The sequence below is a fragment of the Pinus tabuliformis genome, chromosome X (genome assembly GCF_031772625.1).
Source record: "Pinus tabuliformis cultivar Carrire ecotype Pingquan chromosome X, CPIR1, whole genome shotgun sequence".
Classification (NCBI taxonomy): domain Eukaryota; kingdom Viridiplantae; phylum Streptophyta; class Pinopsida; order Pinales; family Pinaceae; genus Pinus; species Pinus tabuliformis.
In genome coordinates this window covers 933,535,841-933,562,113 of record NC_142308.1, presented here as the reverse complement: position 1 = coordinate 933,562,113, position 26,273 = coordinate 933,535,841, and the positions used below count along the sequence as shown (strand labels likewise).

The 26,273-nt window shown below is 40.8% G+C and overlaps 1 protein-coding gene across 4 annotated transcripts in view; it reads left to right on the top strand.

The window, feature by feature from the left end:
• The window catches only part of LOC149142747 (kinase superfamily protein), a 402,879-nt gene that overhangs the window by 249,564 nt on the left and 127,042 nt on the right, over nucleotides 1-26,273 (top strand). For 3 of the 4 annotated variants that reach the window (XM_089447805.1, XM_089447806.1, XM_089447807.1), the window contains exons 15-16: nucleotides 19,231-19,314; nucleotides 19,480-19,623. In XM_089447805.1, the coding sequence (XP_089303931.1) occupies nucleotides 19,231-19,314; nucleotides 19,480-19,623 (228 nt within the window). Of the gene's footprint in view, nucleotides 1-19,230; nucleotides 19,315-19,479; nucleotides 19,624-26,273 lie in introns of those variants that run through there. The other variant, XM_089447808.1, reaches the window with a different exon arrangement.

The following is a 26,273-nucleotide window of genomic DNA, read 5'->3' as shown; positions in this document are numbered from 1 at the left end:
TGGGGACAGTTTGATCGAGTTGACTGTTGTGTTGACTTTCTGGTTTGATTGCAAAATTACAGTAGACTTTGACTAGGTTGACTGAGTAGGTTTTGGTTTGACTTTGACTCCCTTGGCAGGCCACATTCTTTTGCTATTGACCGAGCTGCTTGGAGGATGTTTTGGGGCATCTTTGACGATCGTTGACTTTTTGGTTAGGGCTACATTGACTGCTGATTTGGCAGAACTGTTTTGGGCATGTATTTTTGATTATTGTACTCTCTCTCTCTGCTGAACTATTGAAGAATAATAAGAAGAATTGATAAAAGGGTTTCCCCACATTGGGGTTTGTCCCTGGCATCCGCCACATCTTGTGTCCTCTTGTCTTGGCTTGTCTTCTGCATATGTTTTTATGTTCTATCTGCATTTATTGTGAATGTGTATAAGTTAATGTGATTTCTACTGAAGATAATTGGAAATTGCCATTGGGTTGATAAGGAACATTGAAGTAAATTGTGCTAAAGCATAGAACGTACCATTGTTATCTAAAATTAACATGGTGTCAGAGCTCAGGTGAAGACAAAGCCTAAGCAAGAGTGAAGCAAAGCAATCACTAAGGGAAGCTCTTGGACAAGAACTTGGAACTAGTCCCAATGATGACTACACCTTTCTTCAAATCCGAGGACAAGCTTAAGGACAAATCCGACTATCATTCATGGAAGATGACTTTGCATTTGACATTAGAAGAAAATGATGCCATGGACTATGTCAAAGGAAGAATAGCAAAGCCACCTTCAAATGCATTTGCTGCTGCACAAACCAAGTACAAGAAAGATGAGGTTAAAGCTAAGAAGATTATTGTTGATTCTTTTCATAAGCCTTTGGTTGCCTATATTTCTGATTTGGAAACATCTAAGGTGATATATGAAAAGATGGTTGGGATGTTCAAAGTAAACAATGCAAATCAAATTCTCTTTCTCAAGAACATGCTGAAAGATATCAAGATGGATAGAGGAGAATCCATCCAATCCTACTTCATGAAGATTACAGAGATCAAGAATGATCTCCTATCTATTGGTGAAGTCACTTGTGGCCGAGAGCTCTCTCTTATTGCACTTGGAGGCCTTACAAGAGATTGGGATTTGTTTAACACTACCATCTTCAATAATGATAGGATTCCAAGATTTGATGAACTATTGGCTAGATGCACTCTAGAAGAAATAAAGATGATGGAAAGAGACAAGCCCTCAAATGGAAACAATCCTACCACCTTCTCTACTCATTCTAAGAGAAGGAACAATATTAGTCTAAGGAATCAAGGACAAGGGTTCAAGCTGGGATTCAAAGAAGGAAGGAAAGGAAGGTGCTTCAATTGCAACAGGTTTGGCCACTTTCCTAGAGATTGTCCTCACAAGAAGGATACTCCAAGAGATGATGACAACAATAACAATAACTTCAAAGGAAATGGAAATCAAAGGAACGAAAGGTTCAACAAAAAAGGAAAGAGGAATGCTCCTGCTTCTCGAAATGGAAATGGTCGTCCTCCCAAGAAGTCGAGAAACTCTAGATATGAAGAAGTTATTGTTGTAAAGCAAAAATAATTTTATCTTATTTCTGCCCTCTCAATTGCCTCTCCTCTGGATACATTGGACCATTGGTTGATTGATAGTGGTGCCTCAAGGCACTTCACTCCGTACAAAGAAGCTCTCTCAAACCTGGTTGAAAAGAAGACAAATATGGAGATTATACTTGGGAATAATGCCACTTATCCCATGAAATGTATTGCGACTGTTACACTCCACTTAAATCAAGGTCAAGTTCTTTGCAAGAAGTGCTATATGTACCTGATCTGAAAAAGAACTTGGTTTCTATTTCTGTGATGGAGGACAAAGGTGTTGTGAACATCGCGATCATGATTAAATCGGCGAGGGTCTGAAATGGGAAAAAATCGGAAAAATCAGGGAAAAATTGGTAAAAATCGGCAAATAAAAAAATATTCATTTTTTTTTTTCAAAATTTTAATATCTAAAGCATCCACAACATAAACTAAATGCATTGACACATAAATATGATAAAAGAACTAATATATAAGATGTGTAATATCATTTCTAGTGCTACATCACACATAATAGTGAATCATGTCCTGAATACTAAGTCCTGAGTCCCAACACAGCCTCAAATTATCAACAAAAATATAATAATGTATCTCATATCATGAGTCATAATGTCATATATAATGAAATGAACCAAATAACTAATACTACTGATTTCCTCTGCCCCTCTTGCGAGAAAATGCAACAACTTTCCCTCGAGATGTAGATGGCGGTGGAGTTGGCAGTGGACTTTGTTGTGCTTTAGAAGCTGAAGAACTAGGAGCTATAAGAGGTAGACCACGTCCTCTGCTGGTGACGAGGGTAGCCTGAATAAGTGGTGTCACCTCCTCCTCCTCCTCCTCCTTCTCCTCTACCCCCTTCACTACCTCCTGCTCTAACTAATAAGGGGCTGACTCCATGATAGGCGTCTCGGCCTCAACCCTCCATGCAGCAGTGGTGTCAATCCCATCCAATGAGATGGCCTCCACATCAGGTGTCCTCTCAAGTTGCCTCACCCACAAGCGAAGATTGTAGTAGACGTAGACCATGTCATTAAGTTGCTGGAACTCCAACTTGTACAATGGTCATAAAGTAATAAATTATAAATAATAAAATAATAATTAAAAAAAAATTATTTAATGAATTCAAAAAATTAATTGGAAATGTGGAATATTTTAATTTGTTGCGCTTCTTGGTGTGTATTTTTTCAAATATACTCCAGTTGTGCTTGCATCCTAAGGGGCTACATGTTTGGCTGAGCACTCGAATGGCAAGCCTTTGGAGATTGGGTGCTCTCATAGTTTTAAAAACCGGCCTAGCTAACCGATTACCGGTCTAACTGGTCGGTTAGCAGGCCCACTAGTTGGAACCAGTGAAAAAACCCGGTTTAATAGCTTGTGTGGCGGAAAATTTGACCTAACCGGTCCTAACCAGTCCTAAGCCGATCCTAACCGGTCCTAAACCGGCCGGTTACCTGCCATGCCCACCGAGGACCCACAGTGTGGCTTTTCCAAGGTAGTGTAGGGGTTTTAGAGGGAAATTAAGGGTGCTTTCCCTCCAAAAATACCCTCTCGAAGCCTTTAAGGAACAAAAACGGTTAAATGATCTTGTTTTCGTGCAATACAACCTTCGACTGAGGAGGAACCAAATGATGAACAAAGCACCTGATCTAGATCCCATTGTGTTGGACAATATTGATCCAACATCAGAATGGGTGGAGGAGACTGAAGATCCTGTGTTTGAGGTTGATTTTGATATCGACATGGCTTTAGTGGGGGATGAAGCAGATTTTGTGGCGGCATCAAGGAAAGGCAAAGAACCAATGGAAGGCACTAGTTGTGCAGGTCGATAAACTTGTGCTTCCATTAGGTCCACTTCTACTGTTATTGGTGGCATTGCTACTGAGGTTGCAGATCAGGTTGAGGCATCCTACAAGGGAATGGCCCAAACCAGTTAATATCTCCAAGCTAAGAGGATTCTTAGGATTGACAGGGTATTATGGAAGATTTATCAAAAACTATGCGCATATAACCGCACCCCTATCGAACCTTCTAAAGAAGAACTCATTTCTATTGACACCTAATCCTTGTGATTGGGTAAATATATGTAAATAAATAAATGAGAAATATGAACAGTGATCGGGAGATGAACTGAACAGTCTCTCCCTCCTGTATATAATAGACCTACTTGATGGAATAAAATAGACGAATCAGTTTTTTCTTTGTGGAGTTACTGCCTGGCCTGACATGGTATCAGAGCCAGCTCTTTTTAGCCTTTGTGTCCCTTGTAACTCCCTGTCTGCTCTCCATATAACTGAGCAGCTCCTCCATAAAATTCGCTGCTTCTGACATGGTAGCTGCCCCATTGTCCATACTGCCCATACTGCTCCACTATCCAGCGCTGTCCATCCTGTCTGACTGTTCATAAACATTTCAAAAAAGGGGGTGCTGTACTGACATAAAATAAGCACTGTCCTATGCATTGAAGTTCTTGAAATGGCGTATTTTTTTCCTTGTCTCCTGTAAAGAGGGCGTTATTGCACCTGTCGCCTCCATTGCATGAATTGCTTCACCGCATCTCCACCAGAACCTATTCTGATTACTCATTAGATCCTCATTTGCGTCGACAACAAGGTTCGAACCTGTGCGGGGGCTTGGTTCAACGCTTAGTAATAGTTTTAAATCGTTTACCCTGTGGAGCTAAGAAATAAGAGGCAGTTTGATTTAAATTCTGCTGAGCGAAGAGTTAAGAGGAAGTCCGATTTGAAGTTTGTTGAGCAAAGAAATAAAAGGCAGTTCGATTTGAAATTTATGAAGTCTGGCACTCAAACTTGGAAAATAAAATTACCTTATTTTATTTTTGACTCAGATCTGTAGAAGCGTTTTGTGTGCAATAATCTTGAGACTACAAGGACCAGTAACATAGCTTTTTTTCTGCAATCATTTTGCTACAAGGACCTTTAACTTAGTGAATTTTTGAGCATATATAATTTTATAATTGAGTTTTGGGCGCTGATATGTTAATTGAGTTTTGAAGAAGTCGAAATTGTGATGTCGTTGCTGCTCCAACTTTGTAGAGCTCGCGGTTGATGTCGTTGCTGCTCCAACTTTGTAGAGCTCGCGGTGAATGATTGATTATTGACTGTGATATGAATTAAACAACCAAAATCGTTTCCCATAGACAGCGTCGCAGTGTTTTCTTTGGTATATTTAATATCATTTTTTTCTTTGGTATATATATATATATATATATCTATCTATAACACTGATATATATATAAAGGATTCCAAGCCACTATTTTTTGGTATATAAAACCATTGACATTTACGGGATTTATATGAGGTGGATTTATATAATGATGGATTTATGTGGGTCACATGGTGGATTTGAAATGTTTTGAGAATGCCCTTTTGAGTACAATTTTACTGTATATTGGCAGAAATATTTTTCTATCAGCAGAAATAATTTTTTTACAGAATGCATTCAATCATATCCATGGTGGGAATAGTTCTCACTGGCAAGGAGAACTATCCTGAATGGTCCCGGATGATAAAACACACCCTCATCTTCAATGAGTTGTGGAAAGGAGTGTGTGTCGGAGAAGGAGACAATGACCCAGTACAGCCTACCTCAGACAAAGAGCTCGTCATTTGGGAAAACAAGAACAGCAAAGCTTATGCATTAATCACAGCATCTGTAAATGAAGAGGTGAGTCGCCATATTTCGTCATATTCAACTGCCTTTGAAGCCTTACAAACGCTGAAAGAACTCTATGACTCACATTCTGCACTTGAAGTTGTTCAACTCATGATTAAACTCTTCACTCTTGAACTGCAAAATAATGATCCTCTTGCTCTTGCATCTAAAGTAAAGTCTATAATGCATGTCAAATCCACTAAGGTTGAGCTGGATATTCCTCTTATTGCTTTTCTCAAGGCACTTTATCCTACTTACTCCAATTATCTTGAGTCATTGCAAGCAAATGGAAATCTCAAAGATATAACCTTTGACTCTCTTGTGAAAAAGTTTGCTGAAAGAGAGAAAGCTTTTGGAAAGAAGACAGCCCCTAAATCTTCTTAAGAGACTGTGTGCCTTGCTCATAAAGAAAAGCATCTTGCTCAAGATTCTACAAGAGGAAGAGGTGGACGAAGAGGAAGAGGAAGAGGAAGATATTTCAAAGGCAGGGGGGGCAGACATTCTCAAGGAGAAAAAGCAGATTTGCACTGTATTCGCTGCAAAAGAAATGGATCACATGATGCCTCTACATGCAAGCTACCATGGGACAAAATTGAGCAGAAAAGAAACCAACAGAAAGGTAAAGCTGATGATACAGACAAAGGTAAAGCACCTGAATCCGCTCACTATGTTGTGGCACAATGTAACATTGGAGTAAATGAAGATCTATTTAATGCTTCACTTGATTCTTGGAAAAATGATTGGTTGCTTTATTCAGGAGCAATCTGCCACATGACTCATAGAAAAGATTTTTTTGAAGATTTCACTAATAATGTTGATGGAGAAGTATACTTTGCAGATCAATCAAAAATCAAGCCATCAGGGCTTGGCACAATCAGGCTTAAACTGCGTGGTCTTCCAGACTTTCTTCTGCATCATGTTCTATATCTCCCACAACTGAAGAGAAACTTGTTGTCCGTGGTCCACATCCGCCAGCAAGGTCACTCCATTCATATGTTTGATGGCAAGCTTGAGGTAAGAAAAGCATCTGACCACTCACTTGTCATGAGGGGAATAGAAGAAGAAAGGCTTATCAAGTTGCACGGAACCTCTGCTCATGCACAACATTTCTCATACAATTCTCATCATGAAGAAGGTACACTTCCATCAAGTTTATTATGGCATGCTAGATTTGGACATTTGAACTATGACAATCTCTGCTTGTTGAAGAAAAATGGTGTCGCTGGTTTGCCTACAATTCCTAGGAAACTTAAGCAATGTGATGCTTGCATTCTAGGAAAGCATAGCAAACAATGTTTTCATGATTCACATTTAAGAGCACATAGGAAGCTTGAACTCATTCATTCAGATTTATGTGGTCCAATGCCTGTTCTTTCTGCAAATGGAAATAAATATATCATGACATTTATTGATGACTACACCAAAATGTGTTGGATTTATTTTTGAAGAACAAATCTGATGCTTTTCAAACATTCAAGAATTTTCATAAATGGATTGAAAATGATGCACAATCTCATATTGGGTCTATTCGCACTGATAAATGGAAAAGAATACACATCAAATGAATTTGAAAACTATCTTCGCCAACATGGGATCAAACATCAAACCACTGTGCCTTATAATCCCCAACAGAATGGTGTAGCTGAAAGAATGAATAGGACAATCTTAAATATGGTACGATCCATGCTCTTTTTCAAGAATGTAAAGATAATGTTTTGGGTTGATGCTACTCTATGTGTTGCATATATAAAAAATAGATGTCCATCTAATGCTATAAGAAACAGGACTCCATATAAAATGTGGTATGGACATGTTCCTTCGGTAAAGCATCTCAGGGTCTTTGGTTCCACCTGTTATGCCTTAATACCAAAAGTACATAGAAACAAACTTGGTGCTAGAAGTCGTAAGTGTATCTTCCTGGGGTATTCAAACACCTCCAAAGCATACCGCCTCTATGATGAAGTAAATAAGAAATTTGTTGTATCTAGAGATGTAATTTTCCTTGAATCATCCAAAACTAACAATGTTGTTCAGCGACAACTTGATTGCTTGGATAGATTCGCATAAGCAAAATCATTTCAAGAATTTGATAATCAAATTCTACATCTTGAAGGGGGGATTCCTATACTAGATCAACATGTGGAATCTTCTTCTGAAGAACACTCTCCCCTGCATGAAACTCCAACAACAGATGATGCTTTAAGTGATGTGATTGATAGAATTGGGAGACTCAATCTTGATTCAGTCCCAACTCAATCAACGGAGCAGCCTGGACCATCTCAGAAAAGTCCTCCAAAGTGGCTGACAAAGACACTTGAAAGTGTTCATCCTGATGAAGTTGGAAAGACAGGAACCAGAAATTCAAACCAGCAAAATGGAGGTGATGTAGATGACTCTAATTCACCTGTTGATATGGATGTTTCTTATGATTGTGAATTGAACTTGTCTACAGATTTTGAACCAACTTCCTTCAAAGAAGCTGCTTCTCATGATGAATGGAAAGAAGCGATGCATAAGGAGTATGATGCCCTCATAAAGAACGACACCTGGAAGCTGGTTGATCCTCCATTAGGAACCAAACCAATTGGCTGCAAGTGGGTCTACAAGAACAAGTATAACGTTGATGGCTCACTTGACAAGCACAAAGCTAGGCTTGTGGCAAAAGGTTTTGCACAGAAGGAAGAGGTCGATTATGAGGAGACTTTTGCCCCACAACGAAATGGGCTACCATCTGGACACTCTTTGCACTAGCTGCTTAGAACGGTTGGAAAGTCCATCAAATGGATGTAAAAACTGCTTTCTTGAATGGAGATCTAAAAGAGAATGTTTTTATGTCCTAGCCTGAAGGATTTGTTGTGAAAGGACATGAACATAAAGTATGCAAACCTATGTTGCGGGTGAGCGCCCCTCCCCCCCGAACCCGCTCCCGAATCGCGCTCCGGGCGGGAGCGGCTCGAGAGCGCGCTCCCTCAAAAAAATTTGCGCTCCCTGGTCTGTTAGGAATTGATTTAGGGAGCGATCGCTCCGGGAGCGATTCGCGCGGGGCCGGGAGCCGGTCGGCGGAAAAAAATTATGCGGACCCGAAAAAAATAAATTTTTAATTTTTTTTTTTGGTTTTAAAAGGCCAATGGGCCAAAAAAATATTCATTGTTACTTCATTGAACTTGAATTTGGAGCTGGAGCAAGAGCAAAGGAGCGAGGAGCAAGTGCCAAGGAGCGAGGAGCAAGCCTGCAGAGGTAAGTAACTTAGTAATTTAGTTAGTTTAGCTGGTTAGGAAGTAATTTAGTTAATTTAATTTAGCTTATTGAGTTTAAAAATCATGTATTTAAATTAAATTAATAAATTAAATTAATTAATCCCAATAAATTAAATTAATTTGCAGATTCAAGAATCAAAACCCTACAAACATCAAACACCATGGACCTGGCTATATTTCTTGGCATTTTCCTCTTCTTGGTCCCTTTTATGGTTATTATGGTGCTGGAGAGTAGGAAACGGAGGGGCCAGCCCCAAACTGAAGAGGGGGATGAAGAAGCCGGAGAAAGTCAAATGGGTGAAAACCCCGGTGAGGAGGAGCTGGAGGAGGGTGAACATGACCCTCAAAAAACTAAACAAGACCAAACTCCATTGTGGAAATATGTTAACAGGGCTGAAACAGGGAGAGGGGGTGGAACCACTAAATTTCATTGCCCCCATTGCAACACTGATTACACAGGTTCATACACCTGTGCTAGAAGACATCTCTGCGGGAAAAGGGCATTGGATGGAGAGAAACGAATAGGAATGAAAACTTGTACAGCGGTGTCAGCAGTGGAGAGAGCCAAATACATAAGAGAAGAGGAGGAAGCTCAATACAGAACAAAAAAATCAAGGGGTTTCTTTGAACCAAGCTCACAATCACAAAGAACTCCTTCAACATCGTCCCAAGGCAGTGGATATGGACATGGAGGCACAGGGTCATCATCTTTAAGGCGTAGAACCATATCAGATTTCCTTGATGAGGGGTGTAGGAATGATGTAGATTCAAAAGTTTACAGGTTTCTCTATGCATGTGGGATACCATTCAATGTTCTTCGCTCACCTTATTGGCACGAAATGGTTTCTGCCATAAATGATGCCCCTAAAGGATACAAGAGCCCTGGGTATGACAAGGCAAGAACTGTTGGCCTTGATCATGAAAAAGCAAAAATATCACATTCTTTGAATAAAATGACAAGTTCTTGGACTGACCATGGGGTGTCCATTGTATCTGATGGATGGACAAATGTAAAAGGCAAGCCATTGATAAGTGTTCTTGCTGTGTCTGTTAGTGGTCCCATCTTTCTAGCTGCACATGATTACTCAGACAAGTTCAAGACCGCCATCAACATTGCAGAAGCATTACTTGAAACAATTGAGCGTATTGTGAGCCTCTCCATGGATGACATTGTATGGGCCAATATGCTCAATTGTTTCAAGTAATGCTTCTGCAATGTTGATGGCGGTCTTGAACTTGTCTAAGTAATCATGTGCAGCTAGAAAGATGGGACCACTAACAGACACAGCAAGAACACTTATCAATGGCTTGCCTTTTACATTTGTCCATCCATCAGATACAATGGACACCCCATGGTCAGTCCAAGAACTTTTCATTTTATTCAAAGAATGTGATATTTTTGCTTTTTCATGATCAAGGCCAACAGTTCTTGCCTTGTCATACCCAGGGCTCTTGTATCCTTTAGGGGCATCCTTTATGGCAGAAACCATTTCGTGCCAATAAGGTGAGCGAAGAACATTGAATGGTATCCCACATGCATAGAGAAACCTGTAAACTTTTGAATCTACATCATTCCTACACCCCTCATCAAGGAAATCTGATATGGTTCTACGCCTTAAAGATGATGACCCTGTGCCTCCATGTCCATATCCACTGCCTTGGGAGGATGCTGAAGGAGTTCTTTGTGATTGTGAGCTTGGTTCAAAGAAACCCCTTGACTTTTTTGTTCTGTATTGGGCTTCCTCCTCTTCCCTTATGTATTTGGCTCTCTCCACTGTTGACACCGCTGTACAAGTTTTGATTCCTATTTGTTTCTCTCCATCCCATGCCCTTTTCCCGCAGAGGTGTCTTCTAGCACGGGTGTATGAACCTGTGTAATTAGTGTTGCAATGGGGGCAATGAAATTTAGTGGTTCCACCCCCTCTCCCTGTTTCAGCCCTGTTAACATATTTCCACAATGGAGTTTGGTCTTGTTTAGTTTTTTGAGGGTCATGTTCACCCTCCTCCAGCTCCTCCTCACCGGGGTTTTCACCCATTTGACTTTCTCCGGCTTCTTCATCCCCCTCTTCAGTTTGGGGCTGGCCCCTCCGTTTCCTACTCTCCAGCACCATAATAACCATAAAAGGGACCAGGAAGAGGAAAATGCCAAGAAATATAGCCAGGTCCATGGTGTTTGATGTTTGTAGGGTTTTGATTCTTGAATCTGCAAATTAATTTAATTTATTGGGATTAATTAATTTAATTTATTAATTTAATTTAAATACATGATTTTTAAACTCAATAAGCTAAATTAAATTAACTAAATTACTACCTAACCAGCTAAACTAACTAAATTACTAAGTTACTTACCTTTGCAGGCTTGCTCCTCGCTCCTCAGCACTTGCTCTTTGCTCCTTTGCTCTTGCTCCAGCTCCAAACTCAAGCTCAATGAAGTTATAATGAATTTTTTTTGGCCCATTGGGCTTATAAAACTAATTTTTTTTTCTAATTTTTTATTTTTATTTTCTGGTCCGACGGATTTTTTTTCCGCCGAACCGCTCCCGGCCCGGCTCGAATCGCTCCCGGAGCGATTTTTAATGTCCGGGAGCGATCAGGGAGCGATCGCTCCCGGGCATTAAAAATCGCTCCGGGAGCGCCGGAGCGATCGCTCCCTGTGTCGCTCCCTAACAGACCAGGGAGCGCAAATTTTTTTAAGGGAGCGCGCTCCCGAACCGCTCCAGCCCGGAGCGCAATTCGGGAGCGGGTTCGGGGGGGGGGGGGGGCGCTCCCCCGCAACACTGCCTCAGTGTAATAGCTCATTGGAACTAGAACAAGAAGATCTACAAGATGGGATGGTTAGGTATGAGTTTCAGTGGCCTGAGGAGTCATGGTGGCCAATTTACCCTTTTCTCGCATTAAAAGAATATTATAATTGAAATAAAAGAGGGAAAGTGCTCCATGATTAAAATACTAATAAAATAGAAGTTTCTAGAAGAGTCCATCAAATCTATAAAAGAGGAGGAGGAGACCATTGGAGGACATCTTGGATTGAGTATTGTTTCTTGTATGAGAGGTTGAGAATCCGGTTCTCTACTCCATTGGTAGCCCCAAGACAAAAACCCTCGGGTGATTGAGAAAGAATGGGCAAGCACCCATCTCCCCTTGGTGGATTCATTCAAAATCCACATGTGTAGTGATTTGTTTTTCTATTTCAGTTTGGAGACCGGGGGGTCATTCCCAGCTATTGTATTGGCATACATCTATATATAATAAAGTTGGATTTTGGTTGCCGCATTTCTCATTGTTCCTCATGTTGTGATTTTTAATGAGATTTTGTGTAATTTATAGATTTATGATTTGGGTTTTACATGGCAATCTTTTGGAAAATGCATGATAGTTTATACGAAGTATCTGTTCCAAAATTTTTGATTTGGGACATTATAGTGGTATTAGAGCATTGATATTGGCTCAGCCTGTGGGTTTTCAGTTTCAGTTGCAAGTATTTTGGTTACAGAGGAGTTGATCTTGTCGTTCCCAAGGGTTCGATTCTTGATCTACTTGGACGAGAATTTCGGGTTGAACTGAATTTCGTTGTTTGGTTGAAGCACACATTTGTGAAGACAGGTCAAGTTCCAATAGTGGGTCGAGCTCGTGCCTTGGCTGAGCGTGAGCATTCTTATGCATCAGGCCAATCGACGTGATGAAATAACTTGGGCTGCCATAGCAACTCTGTAATCATGTCGCCAAATTTTATTGCCACCAATAGATTTGTGGGTTCTGTTATGATTTTCTAAAGGTAGTCCGATTCTTATTAGTAGGCCGAATATCAATTATGGGTGGTTCAAGCGTTCGATGTGGTTCAAACAAAGGTGAAATTTAGGGGTTGATTCTTGTAAAATCGTGAGAGCCACCAAATTGAAGCCAATTTTTATTGAAGTCAAGGTTTTTTTTATGGGACATCAAGCCAAGCAGCCAAGTCGTCGCTTGATTTGGAGTTTCCACACTACATTTCAGCATCCTTTGCCGAATTGCGTCAACTTATATGGGATATATTCTTATTTAGATAAGGGGGTTGAGTTATCTTTGGAAGGCCAAGTCCATTAGCTAGCCAGTGGGCTCCGCCGAAATTTCTTTTTTTTATCACCACATCAAATTGCCATTATTATCAGGGCAAGTTGAAATATATATTGTAGGTTGCGGTTGTTTTGATCCCTGCACAAGACCAGTGGGAGTTTGCTGTGTATTTTGATAGTTCGGGTAGATCGTGGCTTTATTAATCCTTTGTCTCAGGATTGCGTTCGACTTGCATGAAATTTTGTTGAATGCATGGGTACAAACACTACTAAGTGGTGATCAAACCACTATTGCAATGCCCGGATCAAGGCTGATTTTCCTCAATTAAGGCGGAAGTTGAATCTCCAACCTCCACGTCAAAGTTGGATCGGGACGACTTTGGTGTCGAGCTAATTGCAGGGTAAGCCGCCAGAGCTCATGTGACATATGCAGATTGGTGCGATGGCTAACTAGACCCTGTGCGATTTACTCTGGTGACAGATCAGTGACTACACGAAATTAATATTGATTGTGTAACGTTATTGTTGCAAACGATTCATTGCCAAAGGATTGAGGGAGGGAAAATTGTTTTAAATACACCAGTGGACGAGTTTGCTAGAACAAGATCCAATCGTGGGACACGTCTTAGTCGAAAGCGTTGTCCAACCCAAATTTGGTAACAATGGTCCAAAATAATCATAGACAAATTCATAACCGCTGAAATACCTGTTCATAGTTGCTGGGCCAAGTTTTTGAGCTCGATTCATTAGCAAGGGTGTCAGTTTCCTATGCAGCTGAGTGCATAAAATAACATAGCGAATTGTTCATTATGAGCAGAGGAGTGTGATTGTTGGCGTGAATTCCTCTGCAAATTTCAGAGAGGTTGGGTTGCTAGGCGTGCATCTTCAACCATGGCTGTAGCAGACATCGTAAAGCAAAGGTGAGGAGGCCATGTTTATCAGTCTTGCCCAAAGATCACTAGTTGTGCTTGTTACAGGTGTGTCCATGGTGGCTGTCATCTGCACATTCCAGCAGTAGTGGGAAACCAATTGATGGAGAACTCGATGGCACATTTACTTGTGCATTAACAAAACTGTAATAGAGTTGAATATCCCTCTAAGCCGCTGCCTTACTTGTGTTGCTGGGAATATTTCAAAAGACTGCTGTCTGAGAAAAACAAAACCATCTCTTCCTTGTTGAACGTGTGTCGTTTCCAACAGCTGAAGCACAAATTTCTCAAAAGAATGCAGTTGATTGGGAGGTTGTACATGGATGTTAACAACTGAGCATATCTCTCTGGTAGCTGAATAAGGTGGAACGACAACATGATCAACTTACTAAGGACATCTACTACGGATGAACTTCATAATCCCCAGCAAGTCCACAATGGCTCAAACCAGATTCTCTAATCTCATTATTGTGATATATTTCTCTTGACAAGGTTTAGTGTGATGAGCATGTATACTTTTTTTTTCTCTCTTTTCTTGTTTTGTTTTGTTTGTTTCTGTTAACATTGTTATCCATATCAACAATCAAGTAATTAATGAGGATTTGTGCGAAAGTGCTAGTCTAAAATTTTGGTTGTCATTATCCAAACGTCAACTAAAACAACACCTACAACACTAAAAACTTGGGAAAACAGTGATCTCATTATCGCTGATGTACTATCCTCATAAATCTAAACCATGGAGAGGCTCACAACACGCATGAATGATTTAAGAAGATTGAACAACACAGGAATCAATACCTTGAACCACCATGCATCATTGGACCCGAAATCCAAGCAAGATAACAGACCCTTCTCAAAGGAGGTCTATGCCATTCTTTAGAAGGAACATCCAAGAGATTTTTAGAAGGAACCGAAGATTGGACACAAAATCCTTGCACTTGGAACATATTTGAAGCATATGAGGGTCACATGGAAATGTCTTTTCAAACTTGATGAACTAGATGCCCTCCTTTCCAAAGTCAGTCAGTTAGAGGGGAAGAAGTTGATGTGGGCTTTGAAACCAGCCATGCTAGCTTTAATACATCCCAAGTTCTTGGAGGAGCGTTGTGAAGGGGTTAGACTTCCAATTGCATCTTGTCTCAGTAAAATCATGAGACTAACCGCCCCTATAGCTCCTTACAATGATGATGTTATGAGGAGAGTTTTCAAGCTGATAGTAGAGACTATTAAGGACTTGGACAACAGTGTAGGTTCTACCTTTGGAAAGAAGCTTGATATTCTAGGAGGCATGGCCATGACTAGGACTTATGAGATCCTGTTTGATCTGGAGTGTGACAATTTGATCCTACAGATGTTCCAATGCTTCTTTAGCATTAGGAAACATCATCCCGAGAGAGTCATAACACACATGCAGTCCATCTTGTCCTCATGTATGAGAGGTCATGATGCCATTTGTCGGGAGTTGCAGTCTCGATTGTTGTCTGTTTGGAGGAGAGAGAAGTTGGTCTCACCTGCTGCTTATGGTCTAGCTGAGAGGTTGGTTGAGCAGAACATTGGGTTGTTCAGGAGACAGTTGACCAAGTAGGAGCAGCTCAGGTTTGTAGGCTCATGCAGGAAAAATGAGATGATGAGGAAGGGGCTTTGCTTCATCTGCAAAGGACCTTGGGGACTTGACCACTCATGCATGAGTGACACTGAGGAAATGACAGCGGTAGAGTAGGGCGATATTCTTTATGTCTGTCAAGATGAGGACTCTTCGTTGGACGAGTCCATGGGTTCATATGATGATACCTTAGAGGAGCACGAGCAGTCATATGGAGTTGATGACAACAACCCAGATATGCATCCATGTGTGATAGAGGAGTACGAGGAGCAGCTGATTATTCCCATATGGGAAAGAGATCAGGGAACAGATGAGCAATTGATGATTCAACGTAGAGAGCACATAGAGGAGCATGAGTCATGGTGAGTCATTGACATCAGGCCAGATTCATATGATGAGCAGTTTGTGGGTCCTAGGAGAGACATTCAGGATAGTGTGTCACCAGTGATGAGTTAGCATGAGTAGCATATGATGGAGTGTGAGTCAGCTGAGGAGGATGAGGCACACAATATGCATGATGAGCCTTCTTGGGAGAGCTAGTTGGAGGTTCATATTGAACCCGTGATGGTGGAGGATGAGCAGCCACCCTTGGGGTCAGCCACTGATGAGGAGCAAATAGATGTACGGATAGCTGGCAAGATGACATTATTCGCTGACACTTGTCCTCGGGATATGTTGGAGTATGATAGGACAATTTGGCAGGAGATTGGTGGACTGGAGGAGAGCGAAGTTTCCTACCAAGTGAGGGGGATGGCAGTGCATCCATCTTTGGGACTACCCATTGATGAGGTGCAAACAGATGTAGTGGCAGCCAGACGAGCTTACAACATTTTTAGGCAACAACCCTTTCCGGGAGTACGTAGACAGGGCTTGCAGCATGGTTTGCCAACTTTTTCCCATTAGAGGGAGAGAGGCAGGGTTCCTTGGACATGCTTGGATTGTCTAGGTAGAGCATCCGCAGCTGACCATGGACCAGTTTCAGCATAGCATACATATCCTGGACCATGGAGTGTCATTCTTAGTCAAGAGCATTGTATTGCAAGAGCCCTCCAAGGTGAGGGATATCACATGCTTCAGTTGGCAGCAGGATGTAGGCTAGCCACTCATCAGTATTTCAGCACGGCTTCAACATGATGAGATTGACCTTGGTCTATGCCAAAGGTTGGATTGGAGAGAGGTGATGAGTTGGTACGCTTCAAGTGGAGCAGCATTCGCAGCCGGAGTTATAGCACAACACAAGCTGTGGAGCCTTGATGCTCCTTCTTAGCAGCATTGGGATCCAGGAGGATTTGCTGATGATAGGTTCCATCGGAGATTGATCTGGGATTCGAGCATTGAGGAGTTCGTTCATGGTGGGTTGACACAGGATAAGAGCATCACCCAGTGGTTCGTATGGGATCCTGGCATTGGGTCTCAATTGCGTTGGACCACCAGATTGGTCCACATATTTGGATTGCTTGAGGGCAAGCAATCTTGGGGTGGGTGGACTGTCATCTCCCCAATTTTATCCTTCTTCGTAGTGTAGCCATGGTGGATTTCCAGGGCAGTAGATGGCTAGGTCTGTGGAGCAGGTTTATGTCATCAGGGGTTCCGATGGAGTTTTGTAGAGTTTTTATGGGGTTTGATGGCATTCGCTTGGCATATTTCATCATCCGCACAGTTTTCCTTTCGTTTCATCGCATTCCGACAACTTTTAGAAATCAACATTATTATTGGGCATAACTTAATTAATTATGCTCGAGGTGGCATTCCGAGGAAATTAATTGGTGGAACACCTCAGTGTAATAGCTCGTTGGAACTGGAATGGGAAGATCTACAGGATGGGATGGTTAGATATGAGTTTCAGTGGCCTGAGGAGACATGGTGGCTAATTTACGCATTTCTCGCATTCAAAGAATATTTCAATTGAAATAAAAGAGGGGAAAGTGCTCCATGATTAAAATAATAATAAAATAGAAGTTTTTAGAGGAGTTCATCAAATCTATAAAAGAGGAGGAGGAGACCATTGTAGGACATTTTGGATTGAGTATTGTTTCTTGTATGAGAGGTTGAGAACTTGGTTCTCTACTCCATTGGTAGCCCCAGGACGAAAACCCTCGGGTGATTTAGAGAGATTGGGCGAGCACCCATCTCCCCTTGGTGGATTCATTCAGAATCCACAGGTGTAGTGATTGTTTTTCTGTTTCAGTTTGGAGACTGGAGGGTCATTCCCAGCTATTGTATTGGCATACATCTATATATAATAAAGTTGGATTTTGGTTGCTACATTTCTCATTGTTTCTCATGTTGTGATTTTTAATGAGATTTTGTGTCATTTATAGATTTATGATTTGGGTTTTACATGCCAATCTTCTGGAAAATGCATGATATTTTTTATGAAGTGTCTGTTCCAAATTTTTTGATTTGGGACATTAGACAATCTCTAAAAGGAAATCTAAATAATGCAAGAAACCCTATGAAGCAGCAAACTGACTGAAACAGAATAGAGAGAGAATTTGAAGTTGGTGAATGGGTATTTGTCAAACTTCAACCATACAAGCAGCTATCCTTAAAACAAAAGGAAAAAATAATTTTTTTATGGACCATATCAGACCAACAAAAAGATCAGCCAAGTCACATACAGTTTAAGCCTTTCTGATAAAAGTTGTATTCACAACGTCTTCCATGTTTCATGTCTCAAAAAGGCACTTGGTGAACATCAATCAACACAAACAACACTTCCGACTTTAGATGACGAAGGAAGGGTTATTCTAGAGCCAAAATGTATCATATCCAGCAGGAAAAGGATGTTGCGATCACGAGTAATCAAAGAATACTTGATCAAGTGGAAGGACTTACCAGAAGAGGAAGCTTCTTGGGAGATTGAAGTGTTTCGTCGACAACATCCGTCATTACGTATCCTTTGAGGACAAAGCAGAAGGCAATGTTATATAAAAAATTAATTATTCTGTAACTATTAGTTTAATTAAGGCAAAGAGCATGATCAAAGATCATGCCCATTCACCAAGAGCCACTTAGGGCTGTATTTAAGCCAAGGCCTCTCACTCTGTAATCCATCTATTCATTCATTATTAATAAAATATATATCTTTGCTGATAATTGCTGAGTTTGTCTCTTTCAGTGACACTAGGCCTTTGTACCAAATTGTTGTTGTGCACTCTAGCTTTAGCCTGCTAACTAGGCCTGCTAGTTTGTGCAGCAACAGTGATCACCCTTAAAAAGCTTTATTAACACAAGTAATCCCTTAAACCATGAGTCCTAGTAATATCTACTCGATGATACCCGCAACACCATACCAGGTATAAGAATACCCATCGAGGCAGGGATGGAGTTATTGCCCAGCAGGGGGAAGTCAGCAATGCCACAAAGGCAAACATATCATGAAATAAACAAGACCAGGAGTAGCCATGGCCGTCCACACCAACGGGGATCTAAGAGTCACTTTCACTAATAACATAAACCCACATGGCTTTACAAGTCTATAAGGCACATCCTTTGGGTTTATATGGCGTGGCCAAAAAGTTCTGGAGTACCCCTGCTGAAAGAGGGGTAACAGGAACCAACCCTTAGCCTATATCCATATCTGTCTCTAAATGTGCAGTATGATAAAATGTGTGCGTCTTTAACTCTCCAAATTTGCAAGGGGAAAATTCATGGGTTAACAAACCCTCAAAGAGTTCAAGTTGAGTATTGAGTAGTCAATGTACACTTGTATGTGTCTGGACTCTGACCTTGAACATATCTCCAGTGAGAAGTTTCGTAATGACACTAAGCTCTTTGCTTTATGTTTCCCAAGTTTATGTCTGTGATTTCTATCTTACAGAAATCTGTCAATGTAGCCAATAAATAGTAATTATGTGTCACTTGAAGCAAACTGGAACTATTTACACTGACAGTATCTAAATACGCATTGCTGTTTTTTTGGGTATTTTTACTTTTCTTATCAAATACTGCATGCGAAGAATGTGGAAGTACCCATGAACTCTGTAAAATTTGTGTTGCCATAGCATAATATGTGGCAACTGAATCACAGGTTGGAGTTTGTTGTCTTGGAAAGATGATATGTTTTCTGTTGAATGTTTCTTCCTTGTTGACATAAAATTTATTTGCTTGGATTTTGCAGGGGAGAACAAACTCTTGAATATGCTCCACCAGAAGCTATTTTACAGAACAAGTGGTTTCTTGGTTCCCCTCAGAAACCTCTAAAGTAGGTCATTGGATTAAATTTGTACAGTTTTAAGATATATATATGAGCTTATGATGACCATTAATCTATCTGTCTATCAAATTAGTGAACTGTCTATCTCAGTTCCATGGTGGAGTGTAAGTGTGGCAGATCCCTGAAGCCATACCTTGATATTCTTGATTTCAGATATGATATGTGGAGCATAGGTGTTGTTATGCTGGAGCTCATCCTAGGCACCCCCCACGTTTTTCAGATAAGTGCCCGCACCCATGTTCTCCTTGATAAGCATCTGGAAGGGTGGACTGAAGTGGCAAAAGAGCTTGCCTACAGGTAAGGCTGATAAAGCAGAAATAATGGACTCCCTGGTTGTTTGTTAAACCAAAGGAAATATTATGAAAAGTGTGGCAATACTATGTGATTATTGCTTCTTCATGTGGATGGAATCTTGAAATTTGATAAGTGCAGGGATGTACCTTGCCCCAAAAGGGAAGATCTCTGACTGACCACTAAATATTCCTCAAAAGTTTAGCTGTGATTTTGTTTACTTAATGGCACATAATTTTCCTTAGCGATGTCTTTTTTTTTTTACATGAACTAATGGTCATATTTCAAACTAAGTAACCAGACTCAGTGAATTCAAAGGTTGAAGTTCAAAGTTCAGTGATTTTCAAGTGGATCTAAACAAATTTGATGAATTTATCCAAAATTCACTCAAACTTAAAGATAAATTTAAATTCAAACTTAAATGCAAATAAATTCCCCTCAAATTAAATGTTGTACTTTGGTTTTCGACGTTCGTTGAGGCTCATTTTTTTTTTTGAAGGTTGGGATTTTATTAAATGGCCAAATCTAAACCCCTTGACTGTGGTTCATTCCTTTCTCCAACCAGGTGCTGCTTCACATTCTTCCCTGCTGCCTTCCATTCTTCAGTTTCGTCATTCCTTCCCTCCTCAGATTCCAAATCATCTCATGCGCCCTCTCTTAGTCTAGAGAGCCAATGGTGATTGTGCTCTCTCAAATGTAACACTGGCCCCTCATGAGTCCCCTGTCTAACAAACCTGATGGTGATGTGAAAATTTCTAAATAGAAATCCAACTGCAGTGGCTGATATTATTTCTTCTACTTTATTAATAAGTTATTCACAATGTTTCTAGAGCAAATATCAAAATAAATTCTACTGCAGCGTTCACAATTCATATACTGCGGAAAGTAAATGCAAGGAAAAATACCAGCACAAGTACAATCACAATGATACAGTTATTTTCGGACAATTGTCCCCGGAAAAACACAATGTGGGAAAACCAGTGCAGCAGATGAGGGTTTCTTTATTGATCTTTAACAAAATTTCATGTACAAGATACAACCAACAGAATGGAAGAGGAATTTATGTGAGAAATTTTATAGACAATTTCCTCATGCTTCATAGTGAAATTATGATTCTAGAGAGGACCTACTGCCCTCCCTGTGTCACTTTCTGTGCATGATTGTGTGGTCCCAACATCACTACCTCTGCGTTGTACCTCCTCTGCTCTGCGTCTTCTCTTTGCTCCGTGAACTTCCGACTATTGCTGATGCCCTCTCTCTCCAACCTGCAACTCTCCCTTTGATTCGATTTTCTCTTGTTGAACTTCAGCGAGTGAGAAAATCGATATGCTTGGGCAACTAAGTATCTGCATAGTACGTCTTTCAAATGCCCATTGAAGTCCTTATAATCCTTTGGTTGATCAATCAACAACCCATATTAGATTCTAATCAATGGCTCAGATCATTTTGACTTGATCCTCGTCTTCTTCTAGAAGTTTCACCCTCAGTTTAATTAATACCCTATAATTATTTTAATTTCCTAAGTTTAGACTTAGGCATCCATTAAAAATAATTATTTATTTTAATAAAACTGTCTCCAGGTGGAATTTCCAAAAACGATTTCTGGGTATTCTAAAATACACGTGTCCTAGCCTCCCTGCAAATTTTGAGGCTTAGAACACATCCTGATGCTACCCAATATGAACACTCCCTCTTAGCAAGGAATGTGCTCTAGTAATGTGACTTGCTGAAGCATCACCCTTCTCTGTAACGTCTCCCTTTGTGTTGTTGATGTCTGACATCGGTGCCCACTGACTACTGCGCAAATGCTGCATCTGTGCTGCTGCTACTAAGAAACCAACTGTTTTTGGCATCTGCTATTGAAACGAGTTCTCTACCATACCCATCTGCTCCCTGAGTTGGATGAACTTAGCTCTTAGAGATTTTGTGAGTATGTCTGTTACTTGATTTCGTGTGGGGACATACTGCAGCTGTATTGCCCCACATTGAATATAGTTTCTAATAAAGTGACATCTAATATCAATGTGTTTCCACCGATCATGAAATATTGGATTCTCAAAGAGTTTAATACAACTCTTATTGTCATAGAAAATATTGGTTGCTTCCATCCTCTTGTTGAACAAACTCACAAGAAGTTTTATAAGCCATATAGCTTCGCACGTAGTTGTGCTAGCCGCCATATATTATGCTTCTACTGAGCTTAGAGCTACCGAATTCTGCTTCCTACTGCACCAAGAGATCATTCCTGATCCAACATTGAAGCAATACCCAGAGGTACTTTTCCAGTCTACTAAACTACCTGCCCAATCTGCATCTGTGAATCCATTCAATCTGACGTCATCTTCTCGGGTGTATTTCAACACATATCCGACTGTTCCATGCACATATCTAAGAATGTGCCTAGTTGCTGCCCAATGCACCCTTTTCGGCGCCAACATGAACTGACTAAGGGTGTTGACAGTGAAGCAAATGTCTAGCCCAGTGTTGACCAGATACATGAGCGACCCAATGAGCTGTCTGTACAAGGTGGGGTCCACTTCCTTGTCTCTTGATGCATATATTTTCTTCCAGTTGGTGATCATGGGCGTAGCCATGGGCTGACAATCTTGCATTTTGAATCTCTTGAGGATCTTTGTGTTGGAAATACTGGGGGGGGTGAATCAGTATTTCTTTTCCCGACTATTGTTTTACCAGTTAAACAATTTATATTCAAAACACAAGAAGAACAACAATAATAAATGCTTTTATTAATATAATCTTTGCAGTAAAATAGATACAATATAGAAGTGGTTGCAATCAATTGCCAAGCTCCAACTCGGACTTTAGTGAGGCTCCAACCTCCAGAGCACCAACTCTATTTTGCCAAGACACCAATCTTGGACTTAGGAGCACCAACTCCCAAGGACTTCAATCCTTCCATTTCCTGAGACACCAATCCCAAGGACACTTATCCTTCCTACTTAAGAAGCACCAATCCCCAAGGACTCCTATCCTTCTTACTTCTGATGCATCAGCCCCAAGGACTCCAATCCTTCTCACTTCTGAGGCACCAACTCCAAGGGTTCCAACCCAATCTTGTCAAGGCATGTTTGATAGTAATCTTCTGCTCTTAGAGCTCTTCTCTGCTGAGTTCTATCTGTTTATAGCTTCACTGTAGTCTCCAAGCTACAGTATCAATGACAACCAATCTTCTTATGAAGGAGTCTTTACAACTCTTCATATTGCCCACACAGAGTGTCCAATACCCTTCATGCTCTCTGATAATGTCTTCACACAGCTTTAGTCAGTCTACTGTTAGCTGTAGTAAACTCTACATAAAGAACAACTTTCTTTTCAAACTTATGTTCTCTGCTGGCTACTTCTCCCCTTCGACTCTCTGCTGTCCTATTGGCCCTTCGGCCCTCTTTCTGTTCAGCTGGATCCTCTCACTGCCTTTGTCTCCTCCACCTTATTTCCACAAAATTTGTTCAACAGCATTCAACACCCTGTTCTCTGCTCTTTTTGTCTTATTTGTTCCCCATTCCTTTGTCTCCTCCAGCTTCCTCTCTTCACTGGCCCTTTTGCTTCCTCAACGCTTGCTGTCATTTCCTCTGTGCTTGCTTGCTTTTTCAGCTTCTCGGCTTTCAGTTTCCTCTACGCTGTGCAAGTTCACTGACTCTCTGGGGATGCGTAGATTCATTAGACAGGTCCAAACGATCCACGGAGAACACATCTTCCTGGTTTACCGTAACAGTGCTCCTTTTGGCAATGATTACGGGCATACACAGAGTTCTTTTAGTTAAACGGAGATGTTTTGTCCCGATTGCAATCATAATTGCCATGATTCACCCTTGTTAACTGACGTTCAACCTTCTGAACCATCGGAACAACCATCGTAAGCCTTTCGGCTTAAAAACACCCTGCGCAAGCCAAATATTTCATTACACAGAGAATATGAGAAAAATAGTCAAACAGACTAAAAGGCAGACTTCAGGAAATATTACAATTGTACCTATTCCTGTATCGGGTCCGCGCTTAAATCGCAATCGGCGATTCGTGACTCTTGGGGGTCCTTTATATATCAGACCCATGACTCCTTCGATGGCCAATGACCGATCCTCCACTACTCCTATGGACCGGATGCGATATGGTATTAAACCATAGTTAATATGCCTGTCGGGTCCACAGCCTATCGTAGTCAGTGCTTCCAATGTGGAAAGGCTTTACGGCTTGCGATATGCGATAATAGATTAAGTCATATTGTAATGTGCGGTGGGTCCGCGTGGATATGCATCGCAGTCGGGAGTTGCCCCTGGCGGAGGTCCGATGCGATATTGCTATCGGCAATCGCAATGGACCGCTTGACATATTGTAGCTCCCGCTTCCAAAGTGCCGATGCGATACTCACTATCGGCAATCGCAGGTTGCACAGGGTTAGGGCTTGACGTTAATGTAGATCCCTCATAGCCATGCGATGTGCCGGACCCGATACAACTCAACACTCCCATGTATAGTGTTTCAAGACCGCAATCCGCCTCTGATAGTGTGTTTGCCCATGTATATAGGCTTTCTGTTTGCCGATAGTGTTAAAGCATGCATACATGGGTTTTACGGGCCCGATAGTATATATATATATATATATATATATATATATATATATATATATAGGTTCTACGCCTCCGATAGTGTATAAACACATATGTATGATATATGCTCCTCCACCTATATCTTCATGCATATAATTCTTTTGTGGCCCGATCGCTCCCGATAATATAAATGCACCCATTGCTCCTTTGATGGCTTTGTCTGCTTCCTCTATGGCTCTGATGGCTCCCGATGGCCCTATCTGCTTCCTCTGTGGCCTTATCTGTTGTTAAATGCATGCATATAAGCTCTTCGATGGCTCTGTTTCTCTGTTTCCTCTGTTTGCTCTGTGTGCTCCTCTTCTTTGGCATATATATATGGTCCTCTGTAGCTTCGATAGCTCTATGTGTTGCCTTCCATGGCTCGGTTCTTCTTTGGCATATATATGCTATGTTCTGCTCGCTCAATTTGCTCCTGTAGCTCTGAGAATTTAGTTTTGGCATATATATATGTAATATATATATAGCTCCTATTACATATATATGTGGCTCCTCCTCTAGCTCCTCTTGCTCCAATGTGTCTTTCAAAGACCTCCTTGCATATATGAATGCTTCTCTTGCTCTGATATCTTGCAATATGCTTTGATATGTCTCCTTTGGTAACTCCTCTTGGCTTGGCTATCCTGATGGCCTTACTCTTCTCTCTTCATGGATCTGCTCGGCTTCCCCTTGGCTTCATGTCATCCTCTAGTATCTAGAATATTGCCATATTGACATCAATGACAACCTAGGTCAACAATCTCTCCCTTTGTTATTGATGGCAATATTCTTCTTATCTCCCCCTTTGACATCAATGGAAAAGGAGTGCTCTGGGACTCCCCCTATCAAACTGCTTCTGTTCTTCATGAATGGTAGATCTTCATGGGTCTGTGACTGCCCCTGTCATAGTGCTCTTCTTCTTTTTACTCAAGATAGAAGGATTGATGCTTTATCATCAAGTAGCACATTATTCCCTCTTCATGTCTCAGAACTGCTTTATCATGGCTTCAACAATGTTTAAGGATGCTCTACTTCAATGCTTACAATTAGATTTGAAATAGCTATACACCAAGTGTCCAAGTCCAGGCTCTTATGCTTCAATCCATATCGCTGTCTCCACAGGTAACATTGGGAGGCTTCATAGTCCGAATCAAGAGAAAATGCCCCTGAGATTGTCTTTCTTGCTATCTTTCTTCAGATCTAAGTTCCTTTGTGTCTCTGTGCTTCTCCTTAAGTTACTGCCATCTAGTATTCAATCATCATTACATTTGGACAAAAATGTGAGGGGTTGTGCCTTACTGTTGCTATATTTCTTAAGTGATCTGTATCAGCTTAAGTTATGCTTGACTACACAACATTCTCCTTTCTATGAGCCATCTTGTCCTTGTGTTCTTGCACACATCTCTGCATGTTATTTTCCTAGTAGATTCAGATATCCAGTCTATGCCTGTCTTTTAAATCCAATTGCTGATTTGCATCTTCATGCAATGCTTCAGTTTTGTTATATGCTGCCAGCTTCTCGTATTTCAAACTCCATTCCAAAGGTCTCTGTTTGTTTGAATACTCCCTCTATTAGTGTCCAGAATTTATCTGTTCTCACATTAAATCCCTGATTTAAGACATAAACTTTTGTGATAACAACACGATGGTTGTTTTCCCTATTTTCTTTACCATTAGATGACTTTCTCTGTTGCTTCAAATACTACTTAGTGATTAAGTGGAAAGCATGTTTAACAACAGTCCAAAGCATGGTTACAGGATCATATGCTTCAATGGAGTACTCCTGAGACATGATCTTCATCAAAGAATGATTGTTAATATAGCTCAACAAGGATTTCATCAGGACCCTTTTCACTAATAGCTTCTGCAACAGCGATCACGAACTACAGGCTCCCCCTAATTGTATGCATCTTCTCCTTTTGGCAGGGTCTTCCCATCAAATGCTTAGATTGTCAAAATTTAGGCCAATGACATATGTTGTTGGCTGGAGAGTTCAAGGGACTTTCAGATTGTATTTCCTTCCTTTTCCATATTTGTGTAACTTTTTTCTTTTGC